We start from the raw sequence: 24330 nt of genomic DNA, 5'->3' as shown, positions 1-24330 counted from the left end.
TAGCCTGAAGCCCCAACCCCATCCTTGCCAGCCATGCTCTTTGAAAGGGGATTGTACCCAGATGACTGAGCCATTAACTATGCAAGAAAACAGCACCCAATCCCTTCATGCCCTAAGGAGGGGAAGACCGTGGTGACATTTAGGAGCACAATTGCCCAAGCCTTCTCTAATAAGAGAAGCTTGGTGATGAGAAGAGGCAAAAAAACAAACTTTATGCTGTCTAACGGAGGGCTCGGTCACAAGACCAGAGTTCAAACTCCTGCTTTTCCATGTCGAGACTATAAATTTGGGCAAAGCATAAAACCTCTCTAAACCTCAGTTTCTTCCTATTTAAAATAAGAGGGTTGCTTCACTGCTCAGGGACACAGAGAACTTAAATGACTTCTTTAGGGCCACATAGCCAGTCTGTGTCAGAAGCAGGACTTAAATCCAGATCTTCCCAATTGTAAAGTTGGGGATTTATCCACTATGCTACATTTCTTCTCAATAGACTTCTGCAGGATTTAGATTTTTTTCAAAACTCTAAAGTTGAAAGTGAAAAGAAAGCAGAAATATCTCCAAATGCCACAGAATCCTGAAGTGGGAAACCCGTAGCAGACAGGTTTTGTTAAGTCCTAACACAAAACAGCAACCAGAACAATAGAATGGGGTCAGCAATGGTCAAAGTCATGCAAAACCTCAAGAAATACCCACAAAGCAATGCAGGTAGCTGTAGGCATCCTACAATAGCTGTGCTCAAGGCTTGCTGACTTGAGTCATTACTCTCTGTTCATTCTTTGGCCCACAGTTCTCTCCTCTGTAGTCTCTCTTCTCTATCACAGAGCTGCTTTATTCTGCTGGTTTCAATGACAATCTCCAAGGGGATGATTCCCTTCCAAGTCTATGGTTTCCACCATAATCTATCAGCCTCACCCAAGGACTGCTTGCCAAAGGTCATCAGGTCCCTTTCCTGTAGCTCTCCTGACCATGTATCAAGCTCAGGATGTCTAGCTAATAGTTTATGCTTTTCCTTGGTTGGTCAGATCCCATGTGTCAGCACACAGTAGACAATGAGTGTTGGATCAACCAGCTTCCTTTCCCTGTCTGTTGCCTACCTCCTCCCCAAATCACTCTGGTCTTCTAAGCCAGCATCATAAAATTGCAGCTCTAGCTTGGACCCGACCTCAGAGCCTGACCATTTGTTCTGGAGACTCATTTCAGAGAAGGAAACTGAGGCTCAGTCTGTTGAAGGAACCCATAGAGAGTGTCAGTGGTGGGACTGCAATCCATCTCTGATTTTAGAACCAGGATTTTTCTATTCTGCTCCTTCTCTCTCTCCTCCCCACTCTTATTATCCTCTCTTCCACCAGTTTGCTTCCCTGTTCTATTAAAATGATTCCAAGATGAACTCTTTCTTCCAGGACACTACCAAGGTGCTTCCAAGGCCAGGTTCTTGTCTGATCTTTGAATTCCTTCTGATCACAAAGGACCAAAGAAAAACAAGGAATCACAGGATCTCAGAGAAGGGATCTCCAGGGCCATTTGGGATAACAGCAAACAAAGACCCCTTCTTTGCCATCTCACTCATATAAGCTTCTCTCAAAGTCTTCCAGGAAGAGGAAACCCTCACTGCTTCCATAGGCAGCCTGCGCCATTGTGGGACAGCTTCAAGTGTATAGAAGGCTGTTTTTAGACCAAATCTAATCTACCTCCCCATAGCTTAGATCCATGCTTCTTATTCTTCCCTGTAGGGCTAAACAGATGAAGGCTAATCCCTCTCCCAGGTATTGGCCACACCAATACTCTCCCATCTTTGTTTCTCAAGGTCCACAGTCCCAATTGCTTCAAGTGATCTTTGTAGGTCCAATCTCCAGACCTCTCTCTCCCTATCCCAGATGTCTCTGGACACTCTCCAGCTCATTAATGTCCTTTTTAATTTATGGCCCAATAACTGAACCCAAACAATCATACAAGATCTATTCCAGGAGGAGAATACTAGGCTGCTCTACCCCTCCTAAAGAAGCCTAAAGTTGTCCTGGTTTGGGGGTATTCCATGTTACACCATTAGCTCATATTGACCTTGGCTGACTGTATCCAGTGGAAGATTATTCTTTTCAGAAGAAATCATTAAGCAAGAACCAGATCAAGTATCTGGAAGAATTCAGGGGGAGGGGTCTGTTCCATTCTGTTCTGTTCCAGAGTCTTTATTGTCTGGGCTATTCAGGGCGCTATCCTCAGTTTGTAACTTGGGGATCAGCTCTATCAAATGGTCTATTGGTTGTTTCTGGTACACATTTGTCCATTTCCCCTCACACTTACGTTGTATAGGCTGTTCCTCATGGTACTAATGTTCTCTCCCCAACTTCACCTCCCCAAATTCCAACTTTTCTTGAATAAACAGCTCAGATACCACCTTTCTCATGTGGATTTCTTGTCTCCTCCATCTGGTACTCTTTCTCTCTTGAAATTATTTTGTATTATATCCCACATCTCTTCAAATCTCTTTAGCTCTCTGTTTGTTGTTTCCTTTTAATAGACTAGAAGGACCTAAAGACTGGAGACTGATTTCTCCCCATTACTACATCCCCAGATCCAAAGCACTAGGCACATTGTTGGTATAAAGTATGCACTTATTGAACACATTGCATTGAAGAATGGACACATGGTGAGGAAAGCTGAAAATAGCCTAGTGGATGGAGTAGGGCTGAGTAAAATTTTCTCTGTTCCATCTACAACATTTAACTCTGAACAATATAAGGAAGTAAAATAATTGAAGAAAATATCATTCAATTTACAGTTCTATCACATTCAGAAATGATTCAAAAAATTGAGCAAAGAACAGAGAAAAAGCTGGAAAAGAAAAAAATAACAACATATTTGGACAAAAGGCAATCAAAAGAAAACAAGAAAGCCATTAACACTTCAGGAGAGCTCTGCTAAGATGTTTGCTTAAAGTAATGAGAGAGTGGTGACATGCAGCCTGCTGCTAATCTCATCTCTCCTACCCGGGCCAGGGTTTAGGAGATCTGCCAGGGTAGAAATTGCTCAGAAGTTAAGAGACTTCATTTATGGGATTACATCATTACATGAAAGGAGCTGAAGCATAAGAAAATGAATGGGAAACAGATGAAATTCCCTGTTTAAATACCAATTTGACTGGAACGAGAGAATGATTGCAAGTTACAAATTGAGGATAGACAGCACACAGAATAGCCCAGACAATAAGGGCTCTGGAAATGGGGCCTGAAATAGCTGGTTTTGGGTTGACTCTGCCATGCTTGGTAGTAGTGAAAATACAGGCAAAATAATTCAATTTTTCAGGAAGAAGCAATGTTCTTTCCTTTGTAAACCAAGTCTCCATTTGTTGAAAGACATTCAAGGAATATTAAAAGTAGAATAGCAGAAGTACATATATATATATATATATATATATATATATATATATATATATATTAGAAACATATATGTATACATCTCTCTCTCTTTTTCTCTCTTTCTTCCTCTCTCTCCCTCTCTCCTTCCCTCCCTCCCTCTCTCCCCTTCTCTCTGACAGTCTCTCTTCCTGCTTTTCCTTACATAATCTGACATACTCAACTTGATTTGTATCAAAGGGTTGGGGAAAGGAAGGTAAGAAAAATTGATGTCACTGGCATCTTTGAAAATATATGTCTAGCCATTCTTTGGTGAGAATGTCAATTAACTAAGAAAATAACTTATAGTTGAATTGCTATACATTCAATGCTAATAATAATACTCTTCATCACAGTATATTAATTTTAACATCAATGAATAACCATATATTCAGACCCATCATGCTATTAATATCCTGTTAGAGGAATTACTGAATATTAAGTGCTTAAGAGATCATTAATATTAAAGATAAGTTGGTCATTAATATTAATGATCATCCCCATTATTGAGTCAATGGTTTGTTAGGCATGAAATCTCATTATTGGTGTTTTGGAGGAGCTCTTTAATTATCCATATTATATATGCATTTTGATGATAATTAATCTAGTGGATTTTAAATGTTTAGGAATGAAATATTTCACAACAAAATTGATGTTTATATACATAATAGGCATTTAATTTAACATAAATTATCTTTGGGAGAAAAAAAACATAGAGATACATAGCAATACATTGGATCATTGACTCCAATGAAAGAAGTTGGAGGTAGGTTGAGGAGTGGACAAAGTGTCACAAGGATGGAGGACTCAATTTTCATTTCCTTTCCAGGAAGAGGAAGACAAGCCATGATTTCACCATTTCAGAGGCCTTCCAGGTCTGTCAAAATAGGCTGCCAGAACACTAGAGATTAGATGATTTAGTTAAGGTAACAGACCCAATATGTGCCAGAGGCAAATCATGAACATGGGGCTTTGTAGAGCTGAGGACAACCCTTCTTTGTGCACCATGCTGATTCTCACATCCCTCTCAAATGGTTAGCTTAATGGAGGCAAGGATTATGGTATTTCTAAAGTGCACATAGGTATCTGCACACTAGGTACTTAATAAATGGTTGTTTAATTTAATTAAAGTTAAAAGCAAAGTGTGAAGTTTTTTGGTACCATGTGCACCAGGAGCAAGAATCCTTTCAACAACCACCCAAGTATCACACAGAAGCCTTTTCTCCTGGATGGCCTGTGGTTGGGAACACTCTCCACGAATTAGCTTTTCCCTATTTGGATGGTGCACATTTTCAGAAGCGTGCCCTTCAGCATGAATATATTTGCCTTCTTTCTACTTTGCCTACTGCTCCTAGTTCTTAACTCAGGGATCAAGCAAGACCAATATCATCCTTTTTCCTCCAACTCTTCTTTTGTTCACCTAAACTCCTGTCTCTCCTAAACCCTTGTTTCTCCAGGCTAAACACCCTCCAGTTTTTTCTATTGCTCTTTGTATGGTATAATCAGTATTCTTACTTTTCATTTTCCCATCTTCCATTTGATCTCGTGAGGTCCATTTCCTCTCTAAAATGACACATTAGGAATTGAACACAATGCTCCTGATGGGGTCTAGCCAGGACAGAGCATGTGGCTGGTCAGCCCTTTTAATGAAGCTTAAGACCATATGAGATTTTTGGACTCCAGTATTGTACTGCTGAGTCAGAAGGATCTGGGGGACCACTAAGAAGCCTAGATCGTTTTACACCTACTGCTACCTAGCCACAGCACCCTGTCCTGTGTTGTACAACTGACTTTTTGGACCTAAGTACAGAAGTTGACATTAACAGGTAAGATGCCATAGGATATTCAACGATCACACTAATTAGTTACATATAGCACAGGGCCTAGACCCAAGACTCCCTGGATTCGAATTATTCCATGTTTTTACTTTCCTTTTAGTAAGGAGGCTGGCATTGCCCAAAAGATGACCTTGGAGTGGTAACCCATAGTGAGGGGCTGGGGAGAAAATTCTAGAACACCAGAAGATGTGCTTGGGGTGTGGGGAATCTTAAAGACTGGTAATCGGTCCGATCAGCTCAGAAAAATGACATGTTCTCTGTATCTCAGCAACTTCATCTACTAATCAGGGACAAAAACACCCATTTCCTGCTACCTCATAGGTTTGGGGGTGGTGGTGGTAATCAGATTATTATGGGATCTCATAATATTAGACCTAGGAGTCAGTGGAGAGAAAACTAAAGAATTAAAAAAAAGGATAGAAAAGCAAATAGCAGAGTAAAAAGCAGCTATGAGAGGCAGGTAGATGTATACTCAGCCTTCTCTCTTCTCGCATATTGTCTGTGTGATCTGAAACCTGTCAGTCACTTCACCATTCAGTGCCCCAAGCAATTCCATAACAAAAATTATTAAGTGTCCATGACCTGTCTCCAACTGTGCTAAGTCCTGGAGATGAAAGGAAAAGAAAAAATGGTCCTTTTGATGTTATAAATTGGAAAATGAGTGATACTAATCTGCATGAAATAAGAGACAGATAGATACAAAGACAGAGAGAGACACCAAGAGACAATGAGAGAGATAGAAAGAGACAGAGAGACTTGGAGATCTTGAGCGACTCACAAATTGAGTCGTTTGGAAGTAAATGGTAGAAATATGAAAAGGCATTCTTCCAAGAGCCTTCCCTAACCACTCCAGACCAGAGGGAGTTCTCCAATCTCAGGAGCTGGACGGCCTTGGCTGGACCATTCCTGACTCACTATAAAGGCAGCTCCCATTATTGTAATATTTGTACATATTTTACACACACACATATGTACACAGATAAGTTTATGTATATATGTATATTTTTGTTCAGTTATTTCAATTGTGTCTGACTTTGATACACCACTTGGGGTTTTCTTGGCAAAGGTGCTGTAGTGGTTTGCTTTTTCTTTCTCCAGCTCATTTTACAGATAAGTAAACTGAGGTAGACAGGGTTAAGTGACTTGCCCAGTGTCACACAGCTAGAATATGAGGTCAGATTTGAATTCGGGAAGAGTTTTCCTGACTCCAGACCCAGCACTCTACCCACTGTGCCATGCTATCCTATATATGTAGAGGAAGGCCCTTATTGTGTGCAGTAGATCTTGTCTGCAAACTTATGGAAGAACATGGTCACAAGGGGAAGGTAGGAATGGGTGATACTCTTAACTGGTGGAAAGGGTGCCTGCACTGATGAGATTATGATGATAATAACCACCTCTTGGGTTTACATGGTGCTTTCGGGTTGATAAGGTCCTTCCAGCACAATATTTCATATGAGCCTTCCAACAACTTTGGGTGGTCAGAATCATTCTCCATTTGCCTCAAAGATAGGGCTTGTAGGCTTTCTTCCAGAGTTTCTAGTAACTCCTCAAGTAACTAACTCAAGTAAGTCTCCAAGAAGAACTAAGCTCAAGCTTCAAAAGCTCCCTATATATGTGATCTCCCAAAGGTTAACTCTGCCTTCTGGAGGGAGAGGGATTCTGGGTTATCTCCCAGAGTGCTCTCTGACCCTAAGGGAGGTGTGAATTCGGACTAAGCCCTACTAAGCCCTGCATTCTCCCAAACGTGTGAACTCCATTGAGTACTTAGATACTTATGAGCTCTCTAGAGGTGTGAACACAAGCATTGTTTCTATCAGTTCCACCTAGTACCTTGTTTCAAGTTCTGGCCCAAAATATCTCTTTCTAAGATCAAATCAACTCCAATGGCTTACCACTTTGTAAAGATTCCAACAGGTGAGAATTATAAAGATAAAGTAACTTGTCCAGGTTCACAGAGCTGGTTGTTGTTCTTTGTTCTCAAAGAGGACCAATATGGCCTCACTGTGTTACAGAGTCGTTACAACATGTCCAGTTGTGGCTGATCAGACCAATATGAGCTCAGAATACTCTGCCACTGGTTGGACACAAGTAGTCCATATGGATATTGGGGGTGGCTTCTCTAATTCTGTGCATCTCACATTTCCTTTGGGCTAATTCAATTCCGCTTTCTCATAGAACACAGCCCCTTCTCTGATGAGGGCACACCATGCTGTGCGGTCCTTTTTCGGTGTCTCCCATGTCATACAGCCAATTCTAAAGTTCTTAAGAGAGACCTTGAGAGTATCGCTTTTTCTGACCACTTTGTGAGTAGGTTCTCCATAAAATAGTATTTTTGGCAAATGTACATTTGGCATTTGACCAATGTGATGGGCAGCCCATTGGAATTGTGCTCTTTGCAAATGTATGCAAGCTGGTAAATGTGTGAAGTAGGATAGGTCCCATTCTATATACCCATGCCATACTGCTACAGCCTCTTTGCATGTATTGTTATTTACAAATGGTGCTCCACTTAAGCTCTACCCAAGTATTACAAAACATTGACCATTGATCCGTTAAATGTGATATTAACTTTACCTTTTGTTAGACACTAATGCCTGTTGTAATTGTTCAGCAAATTGGGATAAAGGCAAATTAGAAACTATGGCATCTTCCAACACTTACTTTTCTTTAAGCAATTCAGATAAGCAATTTGGACTTAATTACAAGTAGCCATTATCAAGAATTTCTTTTCATTTAGCAACTAGAGAGGGAAGATATGCAGTGGGTGTGTAAATCCAAAGATCTTAGCACTGTCAGTTAACTATAGCAAGGGTTAATGGAGCAGGAATGGAAAACTGAAGATGTTTTCCAGTTTCTTCTGAACAACTTTACAGAATCAGAGGTTGTTGGTTTGGAAGGAGCTTCAGGATCCACCCTGGATCTGGCCAAGAATCTCTTCCCTAAGAAACAGCCATTTGCTTCTAATGTGAAGGCTCCCAATGATGGAGACCTTCTAACAAGCTATTCTGATTAAAAACCTGTCTCTGTATCAGGAAGATTTTCCTTATGGTAAACCCAAATCTACCTGTCTAAAATATCTACCCACTACTCCTACTTACACCCTTGAGGGACAAGAGAAATAGAACCAATCTCTCTTCCATAAGACAATTGAAGACAGCTATTCCATTCCCTTGACTCTTCTCTCATTAAGGCTAAAAATTCCTGGTCCCATCAGCTGGTGCTCAGATGGTCCTTATCATGCTAATCATAGACCTCTGCATGCAACTATTTGTCAGTGTTCTCCCTAAAATAACAATGTGTCTCTTGGGGCTGAATAAAATAGTTTAGATATTATTGGATCGGAGCCAAGTACAATATAACTCCCATATAGCACATTCATTTACTCATTCGTCCATTCATTAATTCATTTATGACACCTGCCTTGCTTCATATAACCTAAAGCCACACTGGTTTCCTGGCTGTCAGGTCACATTGATGAACCATGTTGAGTTTATGGCCTGGGCTTTTTCACAAACAAATCTGGTCTAATCTCATTTCCCTGGTTCTGCTTGATGAGTTCAATAACATATAAGAATTTATATTTATCTCTATTTAATTCAATTCAAATGAGAAAATATTTATAAAGTGGTTGCTACGGACAAGGCAGTGTGCTTATGACTGGAATATCCCATTTTATGTTGCTAGGTTCAGTCCTCCATTCTGGCTGATCCTGTTGAATGTAAACTCCTGGAGGGCAGGAGTTACTTCTTTTTTGTCTTCGAAACCCTGGACTCTTGTACATCTGGGGCCACACTGTCCTGATAAATGTGTATTCATTTAAACCGATATCTTTTTGGTCAAAAGAGATTAAATGAATTGTCTAAGGTCACAGTTTGGGTTACCGAAAGTCACAGCTAGAATCAGAATTCATCAGTTCAGAATGAATATGACTCAGCAGGGACTAGGCAACCCACATGGCCATCTACACTTCCCGGCACTGATGGATTTGCTTATTTGTAGCCCTCAAAATTACTCAGATGTGATTGTTACCGTGTAGTATAAATGGTGCCAGCCTCTACTAGGAAGCCCTTAAATTAAAATCAGCTGGGATTCTGTCTGACTCTCCCATTTTAATTCTGACTCATTCCTGCCCTGTTATTTCTTGTTATCCGTCTGGCCAATGCTGCTGAATATTACTTTTGTTTCTTTTATTTCTCCCTGACCCCCAATCTTTGGCCACTCTGGTATAGCTTGAGAGTTTTTTCTTGGTCTTGGGATGCCTTAGATTTCACACAGAAATTCGAATTGCTCCGTATTGGATAGCAGGGCACAATCTCCATGGAGAACCCTCTCCCCCTACCTCCTGCCAACATGAATTGTCCACCATGGAAGAAGAAGAAAGAAATCAGAATACAGAAACTCTATCCTTTGGACATATCCCTGTATTGATCCTGCAAAGAAATATCTTAGTTCAGTATCAAATACACAAGAAACATTAAGTCAGTAACTGTGTTTGATATGGATATAAGAAAGCCAGTCATGCTGCCTCCCCACTCCTCCACCCCAAGGATCCACAGGTTTCTTTTGAAGATCAAAATATGCCTTGATTTTAGCCATTCAAAGCATCTAGTGGGTCTCATCAGATATATGAATAAAATTTTAAAATTGCTTTTACATTCAGAAGAAGCACAAACAGGCTGAAGTTCCTGCCCACCACAATGGCAATGGGAGAAAACCTCACAGAGATGATCTGGAAACTTTCATACTGAAAAGTGTCTCCAGCATATTAAAGACAAGGTCTGAGATTTTGAGGTCCTGGTTTAACAATCATCTCAAATAAAAATCTATGAGATATACAAAGACAAGAGCATTTGGATCTTAATTCTTCTTTTAGCCTTTTAGAGGTATCTTAATGTGAGAATAATGGTTATTACCAACATTATAATCAAACAATTTTAATAGAACATATGCATCTACACAAATGAATTCTGGCTTTTAGTGTAATAGTCTTGAAAAAGAACAATTTGGAACGATGCCCAAAGGGCTATAAAAATGTGTATACCCTTTGATCCAGCAGTGTTTCTACTGGGTCTGTATCCCAGAGAAATCATAAAATAGGAAAAAGGACCCCCATGTGCAAAAATGTTTGTGGCAGTTCTTTTTGTAGTGGCAAGAAACTGGAAACTGAGTAGATGCCCATCAGTTGAGGAATGGCTGAATAAGTTATGGTATATGGATGTTATGGAATATTATTGTTCTGTAAAAAATGATCAGCAGAATGATTTCAGAGAGGCCTGGAGAGACCTATATGAACTGATGCTGAGTGAAATGAGCAGACCCAGGATAACCTTGTCATAGTAACAAAAGATTATGTTATGATCAGCCGTGGTAGACTTGGTTCTTTCAAGCAATGTAATGATTCAAAACAATTCCAATAGACTTGGGATGGAAAATACCATCTGCATCCAGAGAGAGAACTATGGGGACTGAATGTGGATCAAATCATAGTATTTTTCCTTTTTTGTTTATCTGCTTTTTCTTTCTCATTTTTCCCTTTTGGTTGGATTTTTCTTGCACAACATGACAAATTTGGGAATGTGTTTAAAAGGATTGCCCATATTTAACTTATATCAGATTACTTGCTGTCTTCAGTAAGTGGAAGGTAAGAAAGGAAGGAAGAAAATTTTGGAACACAAAGTCTTACAAAAAATGAAGTTAGAAAACTATCTTTACTATTGGATAAAATAATTTCTCCTTGAAAAATATTTCAAAGAAGTTGTTTTAGAAGTCATAAAAAAGGGAAGGTGTTTGACCACTTTCCCATTCCTTCCAAAGGCTTTTATCATGGATCTGGAATTGGAGGGCTGTAAGTCAAAGGTTCTTTTTTCTAGACCTCATTTTCCTTATCTGAAAAATACAATCAGAGATTTTAAAGGCCCTATTGGCTCTAAATCCTAGGGATTATATTTTCATGGGTATTTTTTCTGAGTTTTTTAAAAATAGGATTTTTTTCAATTAACAAACATCTGTTTTTGATTCCTCTTCTCCTCCCTCCCTTCCTTCCTCTCCCTCTCTCCTTCTCTCTCCCTTTCTTTCCCTCTCTCTCCCTCCCTCTCTCTCTCTCCCTCCCGGAGCTGCTTTCCAGCAGCTTGCGTTTGGCTTCTCCACCGCTAATATCTAGAACCTCTCAAGTCTAAATTCTAGAATGCTATGTTTCCAGGGTTTCCCTTTCTGAAGTGGTGGTGATGGTGGTAGTAGTAATAGTGATGGAGTTGCTGTTGTTTGTGGACAGTCTTTCACTTTTCCTATTGATTGCCCAGAGTCTCTTGGGGTCTCTTTGAGCAGTGACTCCCATACGTCTCTAATTCCTGCCCCCGACATCTTTACCCCAGCCTCTGTACCCTCACTTCCTTTCCATAGAAGGGTTTTTCCCAGTGTCTCCCACAGCTCACCCCTTTCTCCTAAGATGATCTGCCACCTCCTCTCCATCTTTTGTGATCAAATTTCGCCTGAAATTGTCCCAATTTGATTCTGAGCTCTTGGAGGACATGAATCATGGTTTTGCTTGTTATTTTTCAAACATTCTCAGCACCAAGTACTTTGCCTAGCACAGAGCTCAGACTTAATGGATGCTTGGGGACTTCCCAGGCGATTAGCAGATTTTGGCGATGTTGCCAATGCCAGCATCCAAGGACCTTTTCTGGGGTTGTGTCGGTAATAAAAGGCGAGTGAAAACTTCCATTTCTGGTCCCGCCCATCCCCAGGACGCCCTTATTGTGAGCTGCCCACCAGTCCTCTCAGCTGCACAGATGCTTCATTGTGGTCCCACACAGCCCCTTGTGCTCCAAGAAGTCTGGAGTCTTACAGACAAGAAAGACTTGTCTCAAACCATAGCAAGGTCCCTTGTTCTCTTCCAAGCCCACAGCTCTACTAGGAAGGGCTCCTTGGAAACCTATCTGTGACTGCATCTGCTTGAAACTAGGCAACAACTATTTTTTTTCATCTAGGAACAAATGATATCTATATCTAGGATTACAAAGCACATGAGTTATAGTAACACAAATATGGATTTTTTTCCCATCTAAGTCCTCGGCCCCCTAAAGTCTCTTCATGGACTCCTTGGGGGTCTCCTGACTGCAGGTGAAACTTTTGCTATGTTCTACCTCACTTGGAAACCTCATTAATTCCCAGATAGTCATTCTTAGTCCCTTCTCTGGGATCCAGTTTCAGCTCACCAGCTGCTTTTCAGAGCTCTCCACTCGGATGTCCCATAGACAGCTCAAAATCAACATGTTCAAAAAAGAATTCATTAACTTTCCTCCCCTCCACCCCTGTCTTACACTTCCCTATTATTGTTGAGGATTCCACCATCTTCCAATTTACCGAGGCTTACAGCTCAGTAACTATTGTTTCTCACTCACTCCACATATACAGTCTGTTGTCAAGTCTTGCTTTTATCTTCCCAACATCTGGAGGATGTTACCCTTTCCCAGACCACATCCTGGTATAGACCCTTATTCCTTCACACCTAAGTTACTGTGATAACCTCTCCTTGCTCTAGTCCACTGTCCACTCAGCTACTAGAGTGTTGTTTTTTCTCCAAGCATAGGTATAACCACGTTCCTTCTCTTCCCTCCTCACCGCCCTCCAGTCAATAACTCCATAGGTTCTCTGTTTGAAGTGATCCTCATAATAAAATATATAGTTCTTAGCTTGGCTTTGAAATGCCTACAAGTGAGATAAAACAGAGCAAAAATTCTTCACCTGTAGTCAATAAACCACCAAAGGGTCCATGGAGAGACTGCAAGGGAGCTGAGGACTTAGATGGGAAAAAATCCATATTTGTTTTACTATAACTCATGTCCTTTGGAATCCTAGATAGGAACAGAAGCTGTTGCCTAGTTTCAAGTTTTGTCTTTTTCCACACGTCCAGTTGTCTGACATTTTACTTCCTTGCCCATACTCTATAATTCAGCAACAACAACCTTGTGGCTGTTGCTCACACATAACCCTCTATCTCTCGGCTCTCTCTCTTTTCAGTGGCTGGCCCTCTTCAGTGATGGTCCCTTCTCCCTGGAATTCTCTTCCTCACCCACACCACCAGACTTCCCTGGAAACTCCCCTCTGAGTACATCTTCTGGAGGAGGCATCTTCCTTACCGATAGCTACCCAGTACCAATTAAGATGTGCTGTACAAATTTGTCATGGTGGACAGATTAACATTTTAAGCAGGGGGAGCTGTCTAATGGATCCCTTTTTGGGGAAGAATCAGTGGGAAGAAGCTGAGTAGCCATGAGGTGTGGTGGGGAGAACCCTGGATTTAATCAGAGGAGTTGGGTTTGAATTCCAGGTTTTCCTACTTTTCCCTATATGACCTTGGCTTAATCATTTTGCCTCTCTATACCTCGGTTTCCTCAAGAAAAATGAAATTTTTCAGTCAACCAAGCAACATTTATTAAGTTTTCAGTGTGCACCTGGTATGTTACAGGACCTCTAAAGTCTCTTCCAGTTCTGGAGCAATGATTCCATGATGCTACAAAGGGAACTTAGGAACTACAAAAAGAGGTGAAGGGATGGGGAGGAGAGAATATCCAGAAAAGGAAGAACTAATTGGATGGGAGGTATGGGCTGCCTCGAATCATCAAGGTTCAAAAAAGGAAACAAGGTAGAAATGAGGACTGTGTGTGTGTGTGTGTGTGTGTGCACGCAGATGTGGGAAAAATAAAAGTGGAGGACAGAGGAAGATGGGGAGTCTCTAATTCCATCAGGGCAGTTTCTTGCCTCTACACCAAAAAGTACAAGTAAAAATTTATGAAGGGACTATGAAATAAGGGGCACACACACACACACACACACACACACACACAGAGTTCAGTAATTAAGGTTAGGTAACAATTGAGGCAAAGAATCCAGAGCCATTTCTAGGCATCATAATCTCTATCTTGTTACTAACCCAGATGGTTCTGAAGGGGAAAGTAATGCAGGTGACCTTGCACAGCCTCCCTCGCTTAAATTCAGTTCACTTGCACATCATGGCAGCATATCTTTGATACCATGGTCCTTTTCAAGAATGAAGAGCAAACAACAAGCTCTGTGAGTGGAGCTGGCACATAAAATGGAACTAATCAGTTGGAAAACTCATTCCTCCTTCCTTCGTTCCTTCGTTCCTTCCTTCCTTCCTTCCTTCCTTCCTTCTAGCTTCCTTAAAGGAAATTCCTTCCATGCTTTAAACAAAAACCACCCTGTTCCTCATTGAATGGCCACCAAAAGGTCCTAGTCCAAGCCCCATTTGGTCCTTGGGTCCTGATTGACTCAGATTGAATGTAAATAGAATTTCTGTTTTGGCCAGAAATCCTGAGAGTCTTTCCTTCCCAGATTTATTTATTTATATTTTTGACAAGGTGAAAGAGAAGATTCTTTGCCTCAGTTTCTCCCTCGCCTTAATCACTAAATGGGAGCAGCTTTGGTCAAACTGAGACCTGTTGAAGACCTTAGCTTAGTTACAGTCTCCCATTTCATTCAAGACCATCTTCAGTCATCTTGATCTATATCTGGCCACTGGACCCAGATGGCTCTGAAGGGAAACATAAGGCAGGTGACCTAGCCCAGTCTCCCTCACTTAAATCCAGTTCACTTGTATGTCATGGTATCATTTCCCTGATGTCATGGTCTCTTCAAGAATAAAGGACAAACAATAACAATAACAATAACACACACTTGCAAATACATACACACACACACACACACACACACAATGTCCTAATGAACAGTATCAAATATTTTTTCTATACAAATTTATTTTATTTTATTCACAATAAGACTAGTATTAGGCTATGCTCACTGATTCAATAGGGATCTGTCATTACTATAGTTCCATCAACCTTGCATGTTTTATGGAGGGAATCGGTCAGAAGATTCGCCACTTGTGGTCTGTGTGAGGTGGTGAAATTCTTTACCTATTTGGGCTAGACTTTGGTTGTCAGCCAGAGTCTAGGTCCACTTTATTCTCTTTTTGGGTGAAACATGGGTGGGCTGTACGGCACATTGAGTCTTTAAAATATGGGAGCCAAAGCTCTCCAGTGCATGGTATAGGAGGAAAAGCACCAACTATACAAAGAAGAAGGACTTATAATAATGGAAGTTAAGCAACACCAGCAACAAAGAAGCAATTTTGGAATCTTACACCACTCTCTGCTGCTGTATATTACCAGCCCACAGCTGTGATTCATCTGTAGATTTAAAGAAAGGATGAGGGCGGGAAGAAGGGACACAGAATTTATTACGTGCCTCCTATGTACTAGGTAAGCACTGTGCTTAGTATTTTACAAATATTTTATTCTCATAACAATCCTGGGAAATAGATTTTATTATTTACCCCATTTTGCAGTTGAGAAAACTGAGGCAGACAGTATTTAAGCCACTTACTTGAGGTCAAAGAGCTAATAAATGTGTGAAACCAGATTTAAACTTAGGTCTTCTGACTCCAGGATCAGTGAATCAGAGCAGTGTGTGTGTGTGTGTGTGCATGTGTGTGTATGTGTGTGTGTGTGTGTGTGTGTGTGTGTGAGTGAAGTGGTGGAAATAGGGAAGTCAGGGGATGTAGAAAACAAATGACATTGATGCTTAAGTGAGAATAATAAAACTAAACAGGAGATAAAGCATATGGCACAGTCTGAAGTCCTGAACAATACAGAAGTCATGCCATTTCAAGGAGAGTCTGCCATGGTTGCTTTGTATATGTAATTTATCTGGTCTTCCTCACTCTGCCACATGATTGTTTTTTTTCATTGGCAGTTTTCATTGGGAACAGCTCAATCCCATTTTCCCCACATTTGAAATGTTCTTCATTGCCTCAGAAAACACTGAGACAGCCTCCCCTCCATTCCTGGGTCTATTGATTGTCTAATTACAATAGATTGTCTCCTCTGAAATCAAGCAAGCAGGGCCTGTCCAACCTCAGAGATATTTCCTATACCCAAGTTTTCCAGCGAGCTTCTATATTCTTTCCACAGTATGAGCATGTGAAGGAGACACTTTGTGGAAATATCATCACACTTTTTTTTAGAAAATTCAGTTACATATCGAGCTGGGGGAAGCAGAGAATATCAGTTTTAAACGTGCTGAGAAAACATCTATTCATTCATAGAAAAATGCCTTTGTGAGTGAATCGGTGAAAATGATAAATTAGTATTGAGGAACCCATGAGATGCATTGGGATCCAATTCAGCCCAGTCAAGAACAAGTGTGCCCTTAACAATTTCCTGGATGACCAACAGTTAACTAGGCTCTGAAAACTTCCAGAGAATGGGAGTCCATTACATCCCAAAGCAGCAGTTCCCATGTCTTTGGAAACTTCTAATTAGTAGGAAGATTGTCCTTCTATCAGAATCCCATCCTTGGAACCCCATCCATCGCTCCTAGCACTGATTTCTGTGGCCCATTAGAACAGATCACAGCCTTTCTTCTAACACTCAAAACCAGTCTTCCCAGGCTTTCCTTCTCAAGTCAAACATTCTCAGTTCTGTGTCCCAGTGCTTGTCAGTAAAGAGCTTAAGCCGCCACCCCTCACCCCTTTCTGGTTGCCTTTCTCTGGATGCTTTCCAGTTGATCAATAAATAGCTTTTCTCAAATGTGATCTCTAGAATCAAACACAATATTCTAGGTAGGATCTGGTCTGGGTAGGGAATTTGGCGATGGATGATCAGCACCTGAGTCTTGGACACCTTTTTGGCCACCATTTTACTCTCCCTTTGAATAAGTTTTATCATTCAGTTGTCATTAGGAGTAGTGAAACTAACCCTCCAAATGCCTTTGCTCACTTTAACTTTGATTTTCCTCAATGCTTAATATATTATCCTGGCTTTCATATGCATAAACTTAGGCTTAAATAATCAAGTCATCTCGGTGGAAACTTTTATTTTGATTAAAATAATCTTGTATATTCCTGTAGAATATGGATAGAGAGGGATGAACATGGAGTTGGGAAACCTGGTCTGGAATCTTGCCCTGAATACTTACAGTCGGCTATCAGAGACAAGTTACTGAATGTGTTCTCTGAGCATGTTTCCTTGTCTATGAACTGGTGCTAACAAGACTTATATTCTCTGCTTCACAAGGCTGTGGGGAAGAAAGTACTTGGCAGGTTCTCCATGGAATAAGGATCTGAGCTGGTTGGTTCCATATTAAAGACAAGGTAGTGTCACACAGTGTGGCAGAAAGTGTTAGTTTTGGAAGGTCATAGCCAGGAACCTGGATCTGGACTCTGACTTTATTCCAGATTTTTGCATGTGGCTGCTTCTTTTTTCTGTGCATCACTTAATACAGTGACTGGCACATGAGAAATACTTAATCTTCCTCTTTCCTTCCCTTCCTCCTTCCCTCCCTTCCCTCTCTCTCTCCATCCCTCTCTCCTTCCTTCCTTCCTTCCTTCCTTCCTTCCTTCCTTCCTTCCTTCCTTCCTTCCTTCCTTCCTTCCTTCCTTCTTCCTTCCTTCCTTCCTTCCTTCCTTCCTTCCTTCTTCCTTCCTTCCTTCCTTCCTTCCTTCCTTCCTTCCTTCCTTCCTTCCTTCCTTCCTTCCTTCCTTCCTTCCTTCCTTCCTTTTCTCTATCTCTGTCTCTCTATGTGTATCTTGGTGATCTCTGTCTCTGTCTTTGTCTCTCTTCTTTCTCTGTTTTGTTTTACATATTATTTCATCAGAGCAAAAATTAATATAAATAAAATGCCATTGATTGAGAAAGCCCCCCATATTGGGGACCTCTCTCTACTTTCCAGCCTTTATCTACCTCCAACCCTTTGACCTCTCAAAGGAGACATTCGATCCATTCAGTGCAAAAACATAATAAACATCATCACCATATTAATGCATTAAAATCAGGCCAATATACTCTTGTGTTTTTGAAGTATACAAGGGGGTCTATTTTTACATATAACAAGGGAAGACTTGATTTTTGAAATATACCATTAAATAGCTAAAGGCATTATAGGAAACATGTCTGTGTAGATGCATGTGCATGGGTTTGCAAGCATGTATCATAAGGAGGAAGAGCAAGGCCCCCGTCACAATAGGATTGCAGATGCTAATGGTTGGTAGGTGTCTGTGCCAAATGATCTGTGGGATATTTAATACATTAGTTAACTTAGGACAACTAAAATCTTCTAATTACATATTTTAATTGAACAGTAAAAGTTACATGAAATGGGCCAAGTCAAGCTGGTGGCTGCAGTTTTCACCCAGAGGCAGCAGCAGGGGGTTGGTAGACTCTATCGACAGAAGCAAAAGCTGGCATAATGTGCAATCACCTGTTATATCTGGTGGGGAGGAGATTTCTTGGAGCTTGTCCTGGGAACAAGGGCGGTTAGGAAAGAACCAGAGAGATGGAGACAGACTTCCTATGAAGATAGCACAGAAATACGCTCAGCTCTGCAGGAAGCAGGATGAGGATGGCAAGAAATGGAGCAACCAATGAGGAGAGAAAAGAAATAGAGGAGAAATTGTGTCGTGTGGGAGCTGGGAAGGAACAGAGCATACTGGCTCAAGCAGCAGGAATTAAATCTTTCAGAAGCAAGAAAGAAAGAGATAAAATTAGGAAGGCAAGAAAAGGAGGAAGGAAAAAATGAAGAAAGGAAGGAAGTAAAGAAAGGAGGAAAGGAGAGTGAAAGAAAGGAAAGAGAAAAGGAGAGAAAGGGAAAAAGAATGAAAGAAAGGAAGGAAGGAGAGAAATGAGAGGGAGGAAAAATAGAAAGAAAAAGAGAAAGGGAGAACAAAAAGAAGAAAAAAAATAAAGAAAAAAGGGAGAGGAGGAAGAAAGGAAAGAAGAAAGAAATTAAAGAAGAAAAGCACAAAGGAAAAAAAAATACCTCACATCGCAAATGCCCTAAGAATAACCATTCTCTAGAACAGAGGCACAGTGTGAAGAAGGAGATTATCCATGGGACAAGATATAACTAGATGTTTTAATGAGTACCATATAATAGGCTCTGTGTTGGGGGCCAGGCATGCAAACATAAAACCAACATGCTCCTGTTGCTCAAGGAGTCCCCCTTGCTCTGCAGCACCCAGGCAAGTGCTTCCTAAGCAGCTTCTGCATGATGGAGACCAGTGCTCTCAGAGCATTTGGGGAGATCTAGAACTCATTTGTCAGGGGCCATAGGGGAGGCCTCTTAGAGGCAGTGGCAGAGAAAGAATCTGAGAGGTGAGATGAGGATGGCTAAGGAGCAGTTGTGGAGGCAGAATCGACAAGATTTCAAAAGTGATCGGATGTGAATCTCCAGTGATTGTGAGGCTTTGAACTTATGGGATGGTGAAGATATACGAGCCTGTATCAAGCTCTCTCACCCAATCCTACAGAGACTGCCTCCAGAAACAGGGCCATTGGGGTGGGGGAATGGAGATAATGGACATAAGAGCATCATTTTAGAGCAGAGAGGTTCATTAGAGGCCCTTGCATCCAGTCTCCCTACTGCCAACCAGTGAGGAAACTGAAGTCACTTGTCCCAAGCCTAGAACCTTAGAAATGCTGTTCTTTTAGCAGGTGGATGGACTATGATCTGCCAGAGAAGGAGACAGAGAAGGAATAATTAGGAAGGTAGGAAAATGAAGAGTTGTAATATCACAGAGATTGGATAAGAAAATTCTCTGTGGTTGACATCCTAAAATGGAGGATCAAAGAAAGGGGACTGAGAAAAGGCAATGCAGTAATTTGGTAATTAAGGAGCCCTTGATGACCTCTGAGCAAGAGATGTCCATAGGATGGAGGAGTTGGATGTCTGATCATAAGGGCTTGAAAAGATAGTGGGTTAGCCAGTATAAGCTCTTTCTCTAAGAGACTGCCAGATAAAGGAAGGAGAAATATTAGAAAATGACAGGGTCAAGAAAGATTTATTTTTTAAAGCAAAGGGAGAGAGAGAGAGAGAGAGAGAGAGAGAGAGAGAGAGAGAAGAAGAAGAAGAAGAAGAAGAAGAAGAAGAAGAAGAAGAAGAAGAAGAAGAAGAAGAAGAAGGAGGAGGAGGAGGAGGAGGAGGAGGAGGAGGGAGGAGGAGGAGGAGGAGGAGGAGGAGGAGGAGGAGGAGGAGGAGGAGGAGGAGGAGGAGGAGGAGGAGGAGGAGGAGGAAAGAAGTATTAATGGGCAGGCTGCAGAGGAGGCTGGAAGGAATTATTCATAAACTTCCAGCTGGAAGGACTCTCATTTTACATTCAGAGCTCTCATTTTACAAAAAAGAAAACTGAGGCAGAGTGAGGCTAAGTGATTTGCCAAGTCACACAGCTAGTGACTCTGAAGTGAAGAGGAATTGAGGACACAAATAGTTGGGAGCTGATTTTGACAAGAAGGAGGAGGGCTGCTTCCTCACCATTTCAGAGGGAAGAATTGTCACATCTGTGACATGAGTGAACATGAGACTTTTGAGAAGTCAAGAAATCAGTAACAACTAGAGAGTTCAGGGAAGGCTTCTCATAGGAGGTGACCCCTAGCCTATATTTTAAAGGAAGAAAATCATAATAGGAAAGATTGCTTTCCAGATACTTTCCCTCCTTTGGGAAAGGGGCTGATGGGAAGTGAAGTTTTCTAGGCTGCATCTCCATCCACTGAATGATCACAGAAGACTGACAGCAGCCTCACAGGACATGAGGAGCCCAGGGATCTTTGTTTCTACCCAGAGGAGAAGGCGGCAGAATAGCGTGACACCTGTGAGGGACCGATGGCAAGTAAGGAGCTGCTGCCCCCCCTGCCCCCAACAATGAACACAATCAGGGGCAGTCTTGTCTGGCTCACTGACCTATGCAAGGGGTGCCCTGCCTGCCCAGAGCTTTCTCCACATCCAGATGCACTGTGGGATGTGGCCTCTCCTCCCTCAAAATCATCATGCTTGGAAGTTTCCCACTCTTCAAATCCTATTTTTTGCTGTCAGTACTTGTATAAGGGATTCTGTCTCCAAATTAATACTGACTAATTTTTGTTACATGCTGGTTGAGCATCTCTTCTAAAAGAATGGACTGGGAAAGAAAGGAAGGTCCAAAGGGAACCTGAGAACGATTTGTTTTAGGTATACCTGTGAGCCTGTCTCGAGCTCTCTCACCGAGTGCCCAAAGAGAGAAGCTTCATGGGCATGGCAGCCTGGGCAACGGCACAGAGGGGAGAGATGCTACAATGTTGTGTGCAAGGGACGATTGGCTGCAGTGTGGAATGGAGGCGGGGGAGTGACAAGAACTGACATCCAGAAATGTAGATGGGAGGTGGGCTGGAAAGGGTTAACGGGCATTTCTGCAGCTCCCCTTTCCTGCTTTGGAGCTGGTTATTTCCTTCAATAAAAGAAATAAGAAATCTCTCCTTTGATATCTCCCTAGACTTGAGTTTAGAGCAAACTCTGTTTATAGGGTAATTTGGAAATGCCGAGCCCTAGATACAGCTCACTTGTGTGTGGGCATTGGGACGTTAACTATGTGAGATGAGCTTTTTCATTTTAAGTTCTAACACTAAAGGGATTTCAGCAGCTCCCTCCTTTGAAGGGGCCCAAGTCATAAACCTGTGGAGCTGCTTCGTTCAGAACTCCCCCGCACTTCAGATTGGGAAGGAGAGGCCGATGCGAATTCAGTTATATGGAAGCTAAATCCAGACAATGGCAGAACCGAACACAAAAAGCATTTATGTTTGTAACATCATAGGTTTAAAACTAGAAAAATCCCTATAGATCTTCCAGCCCCAACACTTCACTTTACAGATGAGAAAACTGAAGCAGAAAGTGGTTATGTGAGAAACAGCTGGGGGGTGCAGTGGCTAGGGCATTGGAGCTGGATTTAGGAAGCCCTGTGTCCCAATCTGGCTGAGTAGTTGTATGACCTGGTCACAGACCTTTAACTGTATCTGCCTCAGTTTCCTCATCTATAAAATGAACTGGAGAAAGAAATGGCAAAGTTTTTCAGTATCTCTGCCAAATGGGGTCTTGAAGAGCTGGACACGGCTGAATAACAAAACACCATATAAATGTTAGCTACTGTTATGTGACTTGTCCAATAGCATCCCTAAGATAGGAAGGGCCAGAAGCAGGATTTGGAAAGATCCAGACCAAATTCCAATAGACTTGTGATGGAGAGAGCCATCTGCATCCAGAAACAGGTCTAGGGCCCTGAATGGGGATCACAACATAGTATTTTCACCTGTTGTTGTTTCTTGTGCAACAAGGTAATTATGGAAATATGTATGGAAGAATTGCAAATATTTAACCTATATTGGATTATTTGTTGTCTAGGGGAGAGGGTGAGGGGAAGGGGAGAGATTTAAAACATGGCTTTTTCAGGGATGAATGTTGTAAACTATCTCTGCATTTATTTTGAAAATGCAAAACTATCATTTAAAAATAAAAAGGAAAAGAATAAAAAGTTAAAGAGGAAAAATAATATTGAAAATTATCTATATGTATTTGGAAAAAAATAAAATACTATTTTAAACAACAAAGAAAAAAGACCCAAGACAGAAAAGGCCAAACTCCACCCTGGATCATTTGATAATAAGTGTCTGCTCACTCTGAGTTCCCAGCACTATATATTTGAAATGTATATCCATGTGGTACAGACAGTACATTGCTTCTCTTTCCTAATTGGGCACATGTCCTATTACTTAGTCAACGCTTTTTATTGACAGAAAGAAAAGCCTGTTTTTTCCTTATTGCCTCAGGTATTGCTGCCTGTGCTGGATATAGATTTAGTATGAAGAGATCAAAAGAAGGACTAGACTTAGGTTGGGGTCACAGAGACTGACCCAGAACTCTGGTGACCAGGGACCCAGTCGGGACAATGAGGGAGATAGGAAACAAAAGGTAGAAGGCCAGTCTCGTGGGGGTCAGAGGCCAATTACGTTATCTCGCATCACCAAGACTAAAGGTACTTATAACATTCCCCAGAATCGAGGGTGGGGGTGGGGCAGGCCAACCCTGCTGGATGAGGCAGAGACTCTGGACCTACTCCAGAACCGGTACCTCCTTGGATCACAGGTCTTTCCCATGAAGCCTTTTTCCAGCCCTCTCTAGTTCACACATGAGCCCTTACTGGCCTGCCCATGGGGTTAATCCAATGGACAGATTAACAAAGACATTACCTGAAAGCAGTGATTGTGCCGTTCTTGTGCGTACACACAATGTCCCTGGTCTGATAGCCGATTTGGATGTCCCAGTGTTTGTTTTCCTGTCTGTTCTGTCTGTTTCGGTTCCTCTTTTTCTTGATGAGTTCTCGCGCATCAGGATCCTTCACTCCTTTCTCTCGGTCCTTCTCCCGTTCTTTGTTCTTCCCTCGTTTCCTCGCCTGCCTTATCTGCCTCGTGTGAGGCACTGAGCAGGCGCTCCAGGGCCCCACGTTCAGGCTGTAGAGGCTCTCCTCTGCCTCACAAGGACTGGACTGGCAGATCTGAAACTCGGTCAGGTTGGGGCAGGCCGAGCCGCCGTACTGTGGGGGGGCCACCACGTGCCGCGTGCGGTGCTGCAGCCCGCTCCCGCACGTCTTGGAGCACTCGGACCAGGGTGAGAAGTCGGACACGATGCAGTCCTGTGGGCAAGGGATGAGGCAGGCTTGCTCCAAGAGGGGTTTGGGCTCGAAGTACTCACAGATGCTGTCATCGGCACTGAGGCTGTCAGCCTTCTGGAGACAGGCAATCTCCCTGGTCTGGATGCCCTCCTCTCCCTTGGTGCATTCTGCTGGCTTCACCAGACTCTTGGACATGACCGGCTGGCATTGGTTCCAGCTGCCCAGGTGCCAGTCGTACAGCTCTTTGTGCCAGTCACAGACTTTGAAACACTCCTGCTGGGTGTCTGGTTTCTCTGTCTGCTTGCAGTTTGTATGCAGTGTTGTCCAGCCTTCTGCATGAGCACACCAGACCGCTCTGGTCTGAATGCCACCTGGACCGCATTCGTCTCCCATGCATCGGCCCCAGGGACCTGTAAAACAGGACACACGTTAACAGAAGTTCTCTCTTTCTCACTGGACCCTGAGAAAGTTCAGATAGTACTGCCCAGCGGCCAGAGAGCAAGTTTTCTCCTGTATGGGATACCCTGGGATGAGACCGTCTGGAAGGCCATCCATTATGCATAGATTAGGACATCAGGGAGATGGCACGTGCAATAAAGATGTTACATTT

General features: G+C 42.0%; 1 protein-coding gene across 5 annotated transcripts in view; it reads right to left on the bottom strand.

Annotated features, from left to right (window-relative positions):
- THSD7A (thrombospondin type 1 domain containing 7A) overlaps positions 1-24330 on the bottom strand; it is a 294643-nt gene that overhangs the window by 153928 nt on the left and 116385 nt on the right. For all 5 annotated transcript variants that reach the window (XM_031940732.1, XM_031940733.1, XM_031940734.1 and 2 more), the window contains exon 2: positions 23299-24130. In XM_031940732.1, coding sequence (XP_031796592.1) covers positions 23299-24130 — 832 coding nt within the window. The remainder of the gene's footprint in view (positions 1-23298; positions 24131-24330) is intronic.

The sequence above is a fragment of the Sarcophilus harrisii genome, chromosome 5 (assembly GCF_902635505.1).
Source record: "Sarcophilus harrisii chromosome 5, mSarHar1.11, whole genome shotgun sequence".
Taxonomy (NCBI): domain Eukaryota; kingdom Metazoa; phylum Chordata; class Mammalia; order Dasyuromorphia; family Dasyuridae; genus Sarcophilus; species Sarcophilus harrisii.
Note: the sequence above shows the minus strand (reverse complement) of the source record. Positions and strands in the feature narration are given on the sequence as shown.